The sequence below is a fragment of the Ixodes scapularis genome, unplaced genomic scaffold, assembly GCF_016920785.2.
Source record: "Ixodes scapularis isolate PalLabHiFi unplaced genomic scaffold, ASM1692078v2 PGA_scaffold5__190_contigs__length_132052651, whole genome shotgun sequence".
In the NCBI taxonomy this organism is placed as follows: domain Eukaryota; kingdom Metazoa; phylum Arthropoda; class Arachnida; order Ixodida; family Ixodidae; genus Ixodes; species Ixodes scapularis.
Genome location: NW_024609880.1, coordinates 97818195 through 97832900, shown reverse-complemented (window position 1 = coordinate 97832900; position 14706 = coordinate 97818195). Strand labels below are relative to the sequence as shown.

The following is a 14706-nucleotide window of genomic DNA, read 5'->3' as shown; positions in this document are numbered from 1 at the left end:
GTTTTCCTCATAGACAGTATGGCTATTACTCGACTAAATACGGTAGATTAAAATAATTTTAGCTTAGAAATGCTAATTCGCAAAAAAAACATAATGAATGATGAATGCAGGTTCTCAGGACATCTCTGCCTAACATATACTACTACTCGTTTTTTGAACAGCCACCATTTAATTTTGAAACATTTACTGCAGTTTAGGTATCAAGATTCACAAAGTTTTCATTTCTCTTTAAATACACCAGCAGCATACAAGCACCATCCCACAATGAAAGAGTCTAAACTACTATTAGAAATTTTGACTATTTTCAAAACACTAGCGAATAATAATCCTTGCCTTTCTTATCTTCCCTCGTGAACACATGGCAGCATAATTTTCTGGCACTCCTTTTTTAACACTGCTTTTGTAGAGATGCCGAAGAAAAGACGCCCCCATAAGACACAGACACCAGTGTGCCACGGGACCCTTGTAATGGAGCTGTGCACCGAGTCGCACTGCTTTGATCTGCCAAAGCCAAAAGGGTGCACCACAAAAGATGATGCTGCCTACCTCTGTCCCTGAGCTTGCGTTCCTTCTGACCCGCCTGTTCCCTGTGCAGGGCAATCTCCTGCTGAAGCTCCTTCACCATCTGCATGTGCTGAGCGCGCTCCCTCAGCAGCTGCTGATGCAGGTGCTGTGTCTCCATGGTCGTCTTTGGGATGAGCAGAGAGGAGGGAAGGGGCAAGGATAAGAGCCAGATTAACAAAAGCAAAAAAAGTAGCAGCAGCTACAAAGTACAACACAGCATATGAACAACCTGCCACTATTATTTGTTTCTTTTAGAATGAAAATGCTGTGACCAAACTACTTCTGTGCTGGAACGTGCTCAACAGAGGCACCGACTTGGGCGTTAAAAGTTGGGGTTCCTCAATACTCAGTCCCAGCGAAATGAGAACAATTTTGTTGTGCAGAGCACACCAGAGAGCTTTCTGGTGCAAACAAACGGATAATTTTCTGCGGCTTAAAGTCTAAATATAATTACACTGCATTTTCATTTTGTATGTGCAGTGGCAGTCCTTGTGATGACTGTTAATGTAATTACTGCAATTACAGTCTGCATAATTTATTTTCTCTTTCCATTTCATTACGGTGCCCACAGCAGCATGAATTCCAATCTCACCGTGGGGACAGCACCGTTGGCGGGGGCAGCGGTCTCCGGTGCATTGTGGCGCTCGGGAGAGGGTGTCAGATGGCGTTGGAGGAGTTGGCGCTCCGTCATAGAGAGCACCTAAGGTCACAAAGCGGGCCAGATATTCAGAGAAGCCTAAGAAAAATGCAACTTCAAACCAAAAAATATTTGTATTGCTGAAAAGAAGTTTCCTTTTGAAAAATTTCATGGCATATAGAATTATCAACTTCTGAAGAATATTCCCATAAATTTGATTAGACTCTGCTGTGTAGTTATCTAGTTAGGAATTACTTAAAGGGACCGTGAAATGATTTTTTTAACTTTTTCCTGGTTAGCTTTCCTCCTCAACTCAGAACTGGTAAGAGACATCATGTGGTCGTGATGTAGCATTTCACTGAAACCGGAAGTTCTCACAGCCGGCTGAGTGTCGGTGGGGTTAGCCGTCCGTGTTTCTTGCGCCTGAGGCAATCGTCGATAAACGTTGAGCTATGGCAACAGCACTCCCAGCCTTGTTACGGATATGGTCGGCCTTTCACAAGAGGCCAGTCGGATTCATTTTTCTTTCATCGATGTTAATAAGAGTAATATCAAACTGTCAACTTTGACGGTGTTGGTTTTGAAATGCGATGACTCCACCGTGTTTCTTGAGGTGGGGACATGGCCTAGGAGGGTCAACTTTTGAATTGTTTTCTCAAATTGATTCAAACTTTCAGGGTGAATTGAACCCCATTAGGAATGATGACATCTAAAGTTTCAGTCTTGTAGGCCTATCCTAGAACATTCTACACTTAACAAGCTCCAGAGAAAAGTGACTTTTGCTAGGAAATGTATTAAAAAATAATAATAATTGCAATCCAAAAAAATATTGATGTTAATGTGAAGTAGAATACCCATGGTGCAAGTTAAGGTAGAATTTAATTGTATAAAATGTAGTAGTTATATAGAAAAACAATAACACCCAAAAAGTACAAAAAATGGTCACAAATTTTTGAGCTTTAAAATATTTAGTTTTCATCATAAAGAAGTCAGCTCTTTCATATTATGAGTACCTTAACTTGTTTCTCAGGAAATTTCAGTCCAGGACACCATTGAATGAAATCTTCAAACTTTCAAAATGTCAAATGATACATTTCCTCATACTACATTTCTGCCAAAAAGTCACTCTGAGAAAAATGCACTTGAAGTCTCAACTTTAGGTTTTTATATTTTCTATGAGTCCCAGATACACAACATTCACCTGAAGCATTGCTAGCACCTCCCTCTTCGAGTCTTTGTTGTTCCCCTGGCAATAGCTACCAGCTTGTGTCGTTTGTAGGCAAGCTAACGTTTGTAGCAGGCATTTCTTGACAGATAGAACTAAGAGGCTAATCCTACTAAGGAAGAACAGCAAAGCAGCAATATGATCTGAAGTGGAAGGTACTGTCAAAAGGGTGTTACTGAGGATGGCAGAATATCCTGTCACTGGGCAGGATCAATCCTAAGCCCTGTTTTGGGTCTCAACCACAAAAGCTGCTCATACCAAATTTTCCACATTTTTTCTGTTTGGATGTATGGGGTTGTCCTGGCCATTAATACTTTTAAACTTTAAAAGCTTCTACGGGCAAAAATAATTCGCGAGATAAATCCTGCATTATTATAAATAAAAGTTTCTGAAACCATTCTCTGGACGCTAACAAACATGAACATATCATTTTTGAAATATTCGTCGACGGATTGATTGCTGACAAGAGCGTACGTCCGACTGACGCAGTGGTCATGTCCTAAACGTGAGCTTGGTTTGGCTGACATGTTTGGGTATTGCGGTTATATCACTGAAAAGGCGGAAAGCATCCGAAGGAAAGAATGTAAGAAATAAATAGCTATATTTTCGAATTTCCGTACCAAAAAGCAGGCTTTCGGCTCTCTTCCCCTGCGAGTTTTCTTTTAACCCACTAACTGGTATGTCATTAGTAAAATCACCGTCTAAAATTTTTTTATTTCAGCCCAGAATTCATTTCATGGTCCCTTTAACCCTTTATCCGTTTTGGACGAGCCTAGGTCATCATTATGAAGCCATCCCCAGACCGTTCAAGGCAAATATAGCTAGTCTGCTTTCCGCAGTTCATACAGTCAACTATTCTGAAAGAACCAGGCTCGCTCATGGCTTAGTTTGCGGCTATGCCAAGAAATGGCAGCACTAAATTTTTAAGATTTTTCTCCCATTTTGCTTGGTTAGGAATTTGATTTTGAAGGCAACCAATGATTTTCAAGACAACGATTAAGCATTTTAGGGTCCAAAAATCTCCAAAACTAAAAATGACAAAGGTGTTAAAGGGACACAAACATCCCTTCCAAATTTTTTTTTCTTTAAATGGCTAAATAAACATTTAGTATAAAAAAAGAAAACGGGTGCTAAATAAATGGCAAAGGTCTGGACACTTCGAACATTTTTCTCCATTCCACCTTTTCAATGTAAATTAAGTATAAGGCAATGTACTTTATGAAAGAAAACGATCAAGGTGGAATCACTTCTTTACTTTATTTATGCATTTAAAAAATATTAATATTTTGTGGAAGAGATGAAAGGCAAATAAATAATCTTTTTACAAAAACTTCATGGACATCTCCAGGCATTGTGCATCTCAGGCATGTGCTTTGCATCTAATGAAGAAAACTTTTGGGTATTACATTAGTTTTCTATCAACAAAGGTTGATTACTAGTCAATGTTGATGTGCTCCTGATAACGCCAACTGCCAATTTCTTTTCCAAGATTCCAACCGGTATGTGCACTCCTTACATGGAGTTGGTCGCGGTAGATCTTGTTGAGCAGGTTGCGCAGAGGAGGCGAGAGCACAGAGTCCTGGGAGCCTCTGTCCTCGAGCGTGCCGCCTGATCCGACACTGCTGCTGCCGTTGTCCGAGACCGGTGTGCCGCCACGAGACTGTACCAGGGCGGAGATCTTGCGCGCCCGTAGCTTCAGCTTCGCCCCTGGGAAGCCGGCATGCGAGCTCAGGGGGGAAGACGCGACATTCCAGCAATTAAGTCGCGCTACGATACAAAGGGTTCCAGAAAAGTCAGCCACTCCCTGTGAGCTTTGAATGCCCCGACTCCGGAAATTGTCTGACAGTTTGGCCCTTGTCACAAGTTTATTCAATCAGTCTGTAAGGATGACAACTACAATGAGAGGGCCGCTTTGCTACTTTAGCTTCTTAAAAATCTTTCCTTGGTTAGCCTTAGAAAGAAGCAAACGGCAAGATCTACCAGCACTAAGAATCAAGTGGTTAAGTCCTGTACCAACATATTTTAAAAAGCCCTAAAAAACTTGGACATTGCGGACCTCCATCAAGATTTCTGAAGACAATTTACTAGCACACAGAACATCTGCAACATTCTAAATCACAGACCTTTAGAATTTACAGGAACTATGTACAGACTAGCACAAACTCAAGTAATGTGCACATCGCAAAGCGAGATTTTGAACGAGCTCCTTGCCACAATGCCTCGATATTTGCTCAACTCCACCAGAGCCTAGCTGCTAAAAGTTACCAGCAGAGCCGTAGTAATCTCTCTACCGAAGTGAAGGGCACTAAAGGAACCTGAACCAAGAAAGCTTGGTAGCACCCTCCATGATGCTAAAAAAACGACGAAGAGCAAGAGGAGCAGCTCGAACACTCACGGTCCAGTTCGTCCTTGACAGAGGCCAGTTCCTGCTGATGTGCGCACCTGAGAGCCTTCACCTCGTCGGCATGCTGACCTTGCAGCTTCCAGACCAGCTGCTCTCGCTGCAGCCTGGCACTGCCCCTCTCGGCCTCCAGAATGCCCTTCACGTTCGTCTCGACCCTCTGCAGCTGCTCTCGATGCGCGGCATCCCGAGCCGAACTCTCCCGCTCAAACTCCGCCTGCAACTGCCTCATCTCTTCGCTGTGCTTCTCCACCAGTCGCTCCTTCTCCAGACGGAACTCGGCTTCGGCCGCGGCCATGTGCTGGGCCGCCTTCGCATTCAGCGCCTGCTCTTCTTCCCTCAGCATCTCGGCCATTTCGCTCCGGAGCCTGGCCACCTCAGTCGTGTGCTCCTGTTCCAGCCTCAAACTGGTCGCTTCAACTCCCGCGTCGGCCTCCCGCTTCTCCAGCGCTTTCCTCAGCACGGCCACTTCGTGCACGTGCAGCTGCTGCAGTCGTGACACTTCCTCGTTCACGCGGCGTCCCAGGAACTCGCGGACATCGCCGCGGCTCCAGAGTTCCGCCAGCTCCGCGTCCGGGTGGCCCCTTGTACCTTCGTTGGCCGTGCGCCGCTCTTCCCTGATCCGTTCTTCCCAACTTTTGGCCGCACGCTGCATCTCGGCTTCGTGCTGCTTGGCAGCGTCCCGCATCCGCCGCTTCAGCTCCGCAACTTCCTCCTGGTGGGCCTTCGCCAGCGATGCTCTCAGCTGCTCAAGGCAACGCTGCAGTTCTTCGGCGTGTGCCACGCGTAGCGCTCGCTTCTCTTCATCCCAGTGTCGGCGGGCACCCTCCATCGCGTCCTGGTGCTGCACGTTGAGCGCTGCCATCTCATGCTCTAACTGGGCGGCCATCTCTTTCTCGAAGTCGGTCCTGTTCCACGAGTGCGCCCGGGCGTGCTGTTGGTACTTGCGTTCCAGGTCCGTCTGCTTCTGGAGTTGTTCGCGCTGGAGGCGCTGTCGCTCCGCATCCAGCCGGCCGCTCCACGTCTCCTCGAGCAGACGGATCTCCTCGTGGTGCTTTGTCTGCTGATTCTCTCGCTCGACGGCGACTGCCTTGTTCAATGCTGCGGTGGCTTCGTCTCGAGGCATGCTTTCGAGCTAAGAAGGAAAAGACAGAGGGGGTAAATTGACTTGACTACCGTTAGCACAAAGCCTCCGATTTGAAGTTCAGCCCGAATAATAAATTATACAAGAAGTTACGGTACATTTATTATTCAGTATCCTAGTTTGCGAGACATTCCTAAACATTGCCACGAGTATGTTATTCCACAATGCGATGTTTTATGCGATGGCTACACTTTAGACTTTGGTAGTGGCTGCAGCCCAAATTGCAAACTGGTAGTTAATAATCACTTCTACAATGATTACACAAAAGTAGTATTGTATTTGAAATAGGAGAAACATCTTAAGTTCAGACTGATGCCATCATGATAGTCATCCACACCTTATTATTACCATGTGGGTTGACTTATATTCCTCATTAGATGCAGCGCAGAGCAGAGTCACTAGCTGAAGCACACAGCAGCGAGACACAATTTACGCCTCATTGCATTCAACAATAAACTATTAAAGGATCTTTAATCCTCTCAATAGCTTTTTTAACTCAAAACCACTCTAACGCAAGGCTATGTTTCAAGGACATAAACGAGGCTCTGCATTTTTCCCGTTTATATGTAAAATTTGAGAGATGTTTCTCAGTCTTGTACCTCCCAGTTCAGAAGCTTACACTAACTCCGAATATAATCGAAGTAAGGCCTGCAAAACAGTGCTCCAATTTTTACTGACACAAAAACAGGTCACGAACACAGAACTCCACATTTAGGGCCACTTCACAGATGCAGCGCAGTACTGAGGTAGTCCATTTCAGCATTGACTCAGCAGTAAGTTAGTGCTGCATTGTGTGTATAAGAAGGAAAAGGCAGGGTCACATGCAGCAGAGTGCTGACAAAGCATTGATACAGCGCAAAGTCAGTGCTGTGCCTGTACTGCCGAGTTAAGGGCTGTCCAAACAACACACAGCAGAAGCCGCGCATGGAAAGAAAATGTATGCTTCTCTCAAAGGACATAAAAGTTGCAGCATGTGCATCCATTTTCAGCTTGAACATCAACCACGCAACCGGCACGGCTTTTTTTCTCGCCTCCAGGCTGTCATCTCTTCCCCTTTCTTCTTTTTGGGAGATTGGGGAGTGACGACAACGGTGCAGGCCTCGAAGACGGTCAGCAGTGTGTGTGAGTAGCTGTCCGAACCCACCCGAGGATCCCGCTCTAAGCCTCTGTCCAAGGACGTAAGCGGAGAGAAACTTTCGCTTTGGCAAAAAAAATGCCGTATGAAAGCAGACCAAAATACAGCAAATGCCAGAATTTAGAAAACACGGCGTCTGCCGTGTCCAATTTGGACAGCCCTGTAGCACTGCACTGCATCTGTGAACAAGCCTTTAGGCAGCAGGGACAAGGGGGCACTGACCAGGTGGTCCCTGAGGGCCACAACCTCCTGCCGGAGTGTCTCCTGCACCTGCGCGTGCAGGCACTGCGCCTCCTCCATGTGCTGGTGCAGCCTGTGCACGTCCGCCTCGTGGGCCTGCTGGCAGCGCTGAAGCTCCCGCTGCAGCATTGCCAACTCCTCGGCGTGCGCCTGCCGGCACTGTGCCAGGGAGTCCCTCAGGGATTGCACCTCTGCCTCCAGCACCACCTGCGTGCATGGGGGGAACAGACACCCGTCAGCAAAAACAACTCCATGGCAAAAGTTTTTTGTTTGTTTTTTAATGTTGAAACTAGGAAGAATCTCGTTGGTTCCTTTAGTATCCTGACTGTGCGTCAAAGTTCTTGAGGAACTATGGGCGCGTCATTACCTGCGTTTCTGCCTCCTGCTGCAGCTCGAGGATTTCCTGCTCCCTCTCCTCTAGGATGCTGTGCACCTCCTCAAAGTCCTCTGCCAGCTTTGCCTGTGCGGACAGGGCAACAAGACCTCAGAAAATGCCTCATCTTTGACCGGTTTCAACGTGCTATTCATCAAATTATATGGTCACAGTTCTACCTGGTAAGTACCATTTCTCACACTTATGAAAGTTTACAATAAAAGAATTGTTAACTAACCTTGTTGTTTTCTCAGGAACCCAACATTTTGAGACATACATGAACCCTTCAGAGACGACTATGGCTATGGTTGTTAACATTACTGTTCCTCCAACCAGATATATTTCTGTCAAATGTTCATGCCCAAAACTTATTCACCATGTTTCATTCCAAAACGAGCTGCACATGAACTTTTAAGTTCTCCTGCCCTGCATCATGGCTACTACTAAATGCATACAAACTATTCCCACAATCTAAAAATACTACCATCTTATGGGTTCCGACTGTTCTCGGAATTAAGGGGAAAAATCACAAAGTATTAAAATAACTCAAAAAGATGTTAGATCAAACAAATGATAAGAGAGGTGTTAATCAATCCTGTTTTGTTTTTATCCCATAGTAACCCTTGTCATCTTGTTTTCATTTTAGTTTTTTCTCCTAAACACAACCCTTCTGAGAAGAGATTTTACCAATTTTATTCATATCAACTCTGTCTATTAACAAACTAAGATTTTATGCAGTAGATATACAACAGGAAAAGAGAGAGAGAGACACACAACAGGAAAAAAAAAGAAGAAGAGGGGCAGGTCAAACTACACTAAAAAGAGAAAATGATAAAAGCTGACAGCATTGACTTTTTCAAGAAACTAACTTGGCTTTCACAAAGCGCCAAAAATTCACCCCACACCATTCTGTTCTTCATGCTCCTGTTGATCAGTGCAGCATGCGTCGTGAAAAAGGCAAAACACGATGCAGCAAAGCTAAAACAACATGCACACAGTCTCAAGCTGACACTCTGTGCCACTTACTAAACACGGTGTTGATATCATCATATCCGAGATTCCCCATCCACTCTCCATTTTTGCGTTTAATCCCAACATGTAGAAAGTCGCAGGCATTTGGTTATCTACACTGAGAAGTACCGCAAACTTGCTTCGAGAAGCCTTTTGGCCTCTTTTCTAAAGTGATGTAAAAAAGTGCTCAGAGCTACGCTCGTAAGAAAGACGGAAGAGCTAACACCCGTTGACAGAGAAGAATGGTCGAGTCACAGTGGAGAAAGGAACGACGAAGCAAGAGAGCGGACACTCCGGAAAAGTGAGGGAGGAGGGCCAGTGACGCCAATATGAAACCAAGAAGCCATGCAAGCAAGATAAGCGGGCATCGAAAACAAAGAGAGAGCAGAAGGAAGACTCGAGAAAAAGACGACAGGAACGCTTTTTTGAGACAATGTATCCCAATGACAATATCCGAGATGCGCGACATCTTACCCCTTCCGCAGCGGCAGTCTTTGCAGCTCCTGTTAGCCTCTGGTCCTGGGGGTGGGGAGGGGGTGGTGGCGGAAAAAAAACAACAGAGGCAATGGGAAGATGGGGGAGCTGTACTCTGACGGAAACAGCCAGAATTGTGCTCAGAAGCGGCAGCGGTGTTAGCGCACCACACAAGCCATGCAGGTCGGCCAGACAACAAGCCAACCTCGGCACGGTGGGATGTCCGATATCGGTGTATGGTAGGGGACTATGTGCACAAATGGGCAGCTGGGCATCTACAGCTGCTGAAAGGTTCAGGAATGATGAGGGGAATCTTCATAAGCTGCCCTCCCTCCAGCATGAGCTTAATGGTGTCAGTGATCATTCAGTTGTGAATGCACAGTTTATGCTGAAGCCTCATAAAAGATGCAGCGGCAGAGGTTGGGGGCATTACATACATTGTTATTAACTGGTTCCAGTGTTACATTACATGCAGTTGCACAGTACTGCCGAAACTGGGGTTCTCAACACATCAAGGACAGTCTCAGATTTGTTCCTAAAGACGCGGAGTCATTTCTGGTTCCAAGCGGTCAAATATAGCACTGCTACATAAGGCCAAGCGAGCCTAAATTTGCGACAACACAAACGGCAGTTTCAAGCAACACATGTCTGGAAAAAAAAAGAAAAAAAAGCTGTTAAAATGAAGACTTGAGCTTGAATTCAAAAGGTGCTGAAATAACCAAAAGAGTTGTCTGTGTAGACAGCTAACACCTAAAAATGATACAATCTAATTCTACATACTAGAATGTAAACAAAATGCTTCTCAGGCTGAGGGTTTTGTTAGAGCTGTTTGCGTCCCCATACCCAGGTTACCATGCCAACAAGCCGATAAACAACGCTCCCTATGTTGTGCTTCCAGTTGGCAGGGCAACAGCTGAACGGACACTCGGAGCAATCAAACACAATCGTCTGAATGAACAACTATGAGGGCCTAAGCCAGTAACAGCTAAGATTCATAATTGTGATTGCCACATAATAATTAATTACAATAAAGCTATAATTCAATAAAAAAGCTATAAAATAAAGCAGACATGTAATGAAAGAAACATATTAAGTATCATAAATAGGAAATGAGTTAATGAACAAGGTATGTTTAATTACATAGTTCATTTCAATAGGCAAAAGTGCTTGTTGTAATTTGCATTATAAATTACAGTGCCATCTGGAATTATTTTCCACCAACAGAGATGTTTAACAATTAAGTTCACCCCAAGCAATAAGCACAAACATCTCTGATTTTTGTGCAGCTACACAACAAAGAAACTACCACTCCATCCCACAAAACAAAAACCCCAAGCATCAAGAACTATAACAGAAAAGGATGATGACGAAACCAAGCAAAGATAACCACCTCGTTCTGTGACACAGCAAACATTTTCAAATCGTGGCTGCTCCAATTTCCCCGCTTTCCACAGACAAGGCACGGCCCACCCACCTCGCATCTGAAGACGGCTAAAAATAGCGGTGCCTGAAATAACTGCTCCCCTTCCAAACCTTCCACATTATGCTGAAAAAACAGGAAACAAATAGAGCGAAAACAAAGATGAACTAGGTTCTTGTTCGCTAACCCTTTTTCCGGCCTGCCGCCTCCGCCTCTGGACTGCCTTCCACCAATCGCACCACATCCTTGCGAAGGACAATGATTGAAGGGGATATACAACAATTGCTCTTCCTGTACAACAGAGAGTAACTAACTCGTGCTCTTCAATTCCACGTGGCGGACAAAAGACGGCGGTCAGTGTCAGGCGAGGAGGCAGGGACGCGTGGCTATTTCCGGCGACATCGGCCCCTCTGCTAGCCTAAGTTTAAGTTTAGCGGCGTTCCCCAACTAGGCTGTAACCCACTCCTCCACTTTCCTGAGGTGAAGGTGGAGACTAAGAAACACGTATTCTGCTAACATCAGCATGCGGGAAATAAGGTCTGTACAATGAGGAAAGATCTGCTGCTTGTTTGTGGTATCAGCAGTTTGGTTTGGGGAGACTTAACACTGTACATGGTCAGATTTGCTTTGTACCACTCCACAAGCTGGAAATAAAGTGCCCACTTTTAATTGCAAATCTTTTGTCCAATTCCTCATTAAAGCCAATATGTGTCTAGTTAATTTGTTTTGAACATTCCTTACAAAGAGATGTAAAAGAATATATAAAAAAAAACATAAATTATGAAACAAAACACAACAACTGAAAACATAAATTGAGTTTGCAATTTTCTTAGACACTAAGAAACACAGTTCAGGGTTGCAACATATCAAAGCACAATTAATCTGCCTCCACCACTTTAAATTCAATAATTATAAAAGCAACATTCATGCATGAAACGGCTGTTTAGCCATTATGTAAAAAGTTATGTAACCAGGCACCAGTTATGTAAGTCACTCAAGTATCGTAATTTACGTAACCAGGCACTCAGCAATTCAGAGGAGGTGCCCACAAGCAGTGAAAGCTCAGGCAATAGCCTAGAAACACTCGCATGATCTTGTCGTTTAAGTGCTGTCAACACGGGACCATTTCCTCACCTGGGCTGCGTTTAGGCTCTCGATGTCGTTCTTGTGGATCTTGCACGTGGCCCGGAGGTCCTCCAATTCCGCGGTTGTCTCCCTGGCTTCCTCGCGGAGCTGGTCCACTTTGGAGAGGGCTTCCTCCAGCCTGCCCACCTGTTCCAGCGTCAACTCCGTCTCCACTCCCGTCGAGGTCGATGTAGCCTGCGGCGATTGCGGCGAACGTCGGCGGCTAAAACTAACTGTTACCGTCGCGTTCCACATCGTCGTTGTATGACTAATATTAGCTGGTTAAAGAGAGAGTGATGTTTAGGCCGCTTGCAGAGGTTAAGGCTTTTAGATAAGTAAGGCATTAGGAAGGCAATAGGGGGTGGTGTAGCAGGGCAGAGTGTAAAAAACGACCAAGGAAAATTCTGCGAACGGCAGGCACCGCAAAGCGGTGCATGCGCTGTGTCTCGATAGAGAACCTCGAAATCAGCAGAGGTGGTTTTGGAAACAAAGATAAAATCATTTTCTTGAACCACCTGAGACTGCGCCATCACAGTCTTAAAGATAAAATATTTTCAAGCTTCCCAGAAGGGTAAGTTGTTGTCTAAATAAAATACAAAAAAATAAGTCAAATGCTCCCTTTAGTTTTTTACTTGAGCAAGTTCGAGCAACAAATAAGCTTTTAGTTCAAGAATCTAGAAGCCAGTAGCAACTGCCTTATAGAGTGATATAACTAGGGTTCCGTGTTTTCAGAAAAATTTGAGTAACCCCGAAAAACATTTGCCGGTTAAATGTTTGCCAACTCGAATTTATCTGAAAAAATTAAGATTTTCCAAAATCCCAATGGCAAAAAATAAAAAAAAATTGTTTAATGAATAAGTAACTGGAGAGTACAGCATTGCTGGTCCTAAGGAGAGACCCCTTCAGTTTCCTCTAAAATATCATACTACAGTTGAACCTTGATTTAGTGGAACCCGACTTCACAAATTTCCCGATTCAATGAACGAATTCGGATTCCCCGCGCAGCCTATGTGCGAGGTCTCCCTTCCTCAATTTTACAAAACTCCCGATTTAACAAAAAAAAAAAAAATTACCGCATCTCCACAAGGTGAATGATGTTGATTGGGGCAAAGCTCAGGTGGTGCTGATGATACTGATTTTGGTCATAGGTAGTGCTGATGGTGCCGTTTTCATTCATGTCAGTAGAATAATGTGTGGTTTTCTTCTTTTTCTTTTTTTAAGAAGACAGATGGGATGGCAACTCAGAACCCCCTACTCTTTTTTTTTTCTTCTTTTTCTTGATACTGATTTTGATCATAGGTAGCGCTGATGGTACCGTTTTCATTCATGTCAGTAGAAGAATGTGTAGTTTTCTTCTTTTTCCTTTTTTTAAGAAGACAGATAAGATGGCATCTCAGAGCCCCCTATTTTTTTTTTTTTTTTTCATTTTTTTTTGCTGAACTTACGAGCAGGGGCACGCCATACGTTTTTTTCATTTTTTTTTCTTGCTCTCACTGCTGAACTCACCGGATGGCGGACAGACATACGGACATGGCTAGCCCCTAAGGAGCTTCACCCCTAATAATTAGCGGGTCCCGGAGACTTCGTTAAATCGAGTTCAACTAGATTGCCAAAACAGAGTTTAGAGCTTGTCTCGTCGATATTTATTCAGTACAAGGGACCATAGTATTTCTGGACCACGACAAAAGCCATTATTCCGGTTTGGAGCATACTATTTGTGCTTCTCAGAGGAAGGAGGGATTGTGCTTTTATAGTGAAAGCTATGAACCTGCGGATTTCATAGAAGGGGCAGGGCAGCTGAAGCTTCCGAGCAACTACGTCCAGGTGTTTTGTTATTTCGAAGGTTTTATGTTAAAAATAAAAACAATATATGTTTTTATTTTTAATTTTGAATTTAATTCTGAAAATGTGAATAGTAAAAACTCAGAATTTCAGTGAATTGGAGATCTAAAAAGATATACTCCGATAAATCTCGTATTTTCAGCAAAAAAATAAACTCCAAAAACACAGAATCCTAGTAATAACTTATTTGGTATCATGCAAGACCATATGATGTCATTTTATCGTATTATCATAAAATGTCATACTTATATGGGAACCACATGCCATATACCTTATGTCTAAGCAGAAGCGCTAGTAGTATCCTGCTATCTACTATTTGACTCCGTATATAAATGAACTAAGAACAACCATCTGTGCTGAAAATTAATTTTTTAGCTCTACACCCAATTGGTTTCATTGCCTGTCTACAAATCTCTTCACCAACAATTTCATTCTTTGCAAAAAAAAAAAATTCTGACGTTGATAAAAATATTTGATGGAACAAACTAAACAAAAGGCTAAGCAAACAAAGCATAAAGAAAACAAGGGCTGGACAAATATGCTTATGGGCTTTGAAAAGGCCAGGACCCTAAGACCTCTAATGGCTTTTTCAAACCTAGGGCCATGGCCCATCTAGCTTTGTGATGCTGCACAAGCAGGCAAGCTTACGAGCCTGATATATGGCGAATTACCTAAATGACGGTCTGGTTTCACTCAAGCACCTCATTAATCGCACACCGTTGAGGCAGAACAAAAAGCCCTGCATCAACTGCAAGAGGCTGCTGAGGATCAAATATAAGAGCCACAACCCGGGACATCCTGTAGCACTCATACTTGGTCTTATCCATGATAAGACCCAGAATTTTGCATTATGGCCTTCCCAAGAATGCCTTGCCCACATCTCCTTCGTCGCCTCCATCAAGTTTTGCTAACCCAGCATCTGGCAAGGCAGTCCGGTTTCTGTACGAAGCCAACAAGCCGAATTGTTACACAGAAATGACTCGGCGAACCGAGCGCCTAATTATAGTCTGCTGCAGGTTAAGAACAGCAGGAGAAGCTCCTCCTAAAAGGCTCTCCACTCTTTCCACTCTAGTAGAGCAAACCCCAACAACGAGGCGATTTTTAAAGGAGAAAAT

At 44.1% G+C, this 14706-nt stretch overlaps 1 protein-coding gene across 1 annotated transcript in view; it reads right to left on the bottom strand.

The window, feature by feature from the left end:
* LOC8041936 (pericentrin) overlaps window positions 1-14706 on the bottom strand; it is a 221380-nt gene that overhangs the window by 17779 nt on the left and 188895 nt on the right. Inside the window, exons 28-35 of the mRNA XM_042293960.1 lie at window positions 11759-11944; window positions 9205-9249; window positions 7714-7806; window positions 7329-7553; window positions 4822-5962; window positions 3943-4133; window positions 1157-1264; window positions 547-688 (exon numbers count right to left, since the gene is read on the bottom strand). Of these exons, the coding sequence (XP_042149894.1) occupies window positions 547-688; window positions 1157-1264; window positions 3943-4133; window positions 4822-5962; window positions 7329-7553; window positions 7714-7806; window positions 9205-9249; window positions 11759-11944 (2131 nt within the window). The remainder of the gene's footprint in view (window positions 1-546; window positions 689-1156; window positions 1265-3942; window positions 4134-4821; window positions 5963-7328; window positions 7554-7713; window positions 7807-9204; window positions 9250-11758; window positions 11945-14706) is intronic.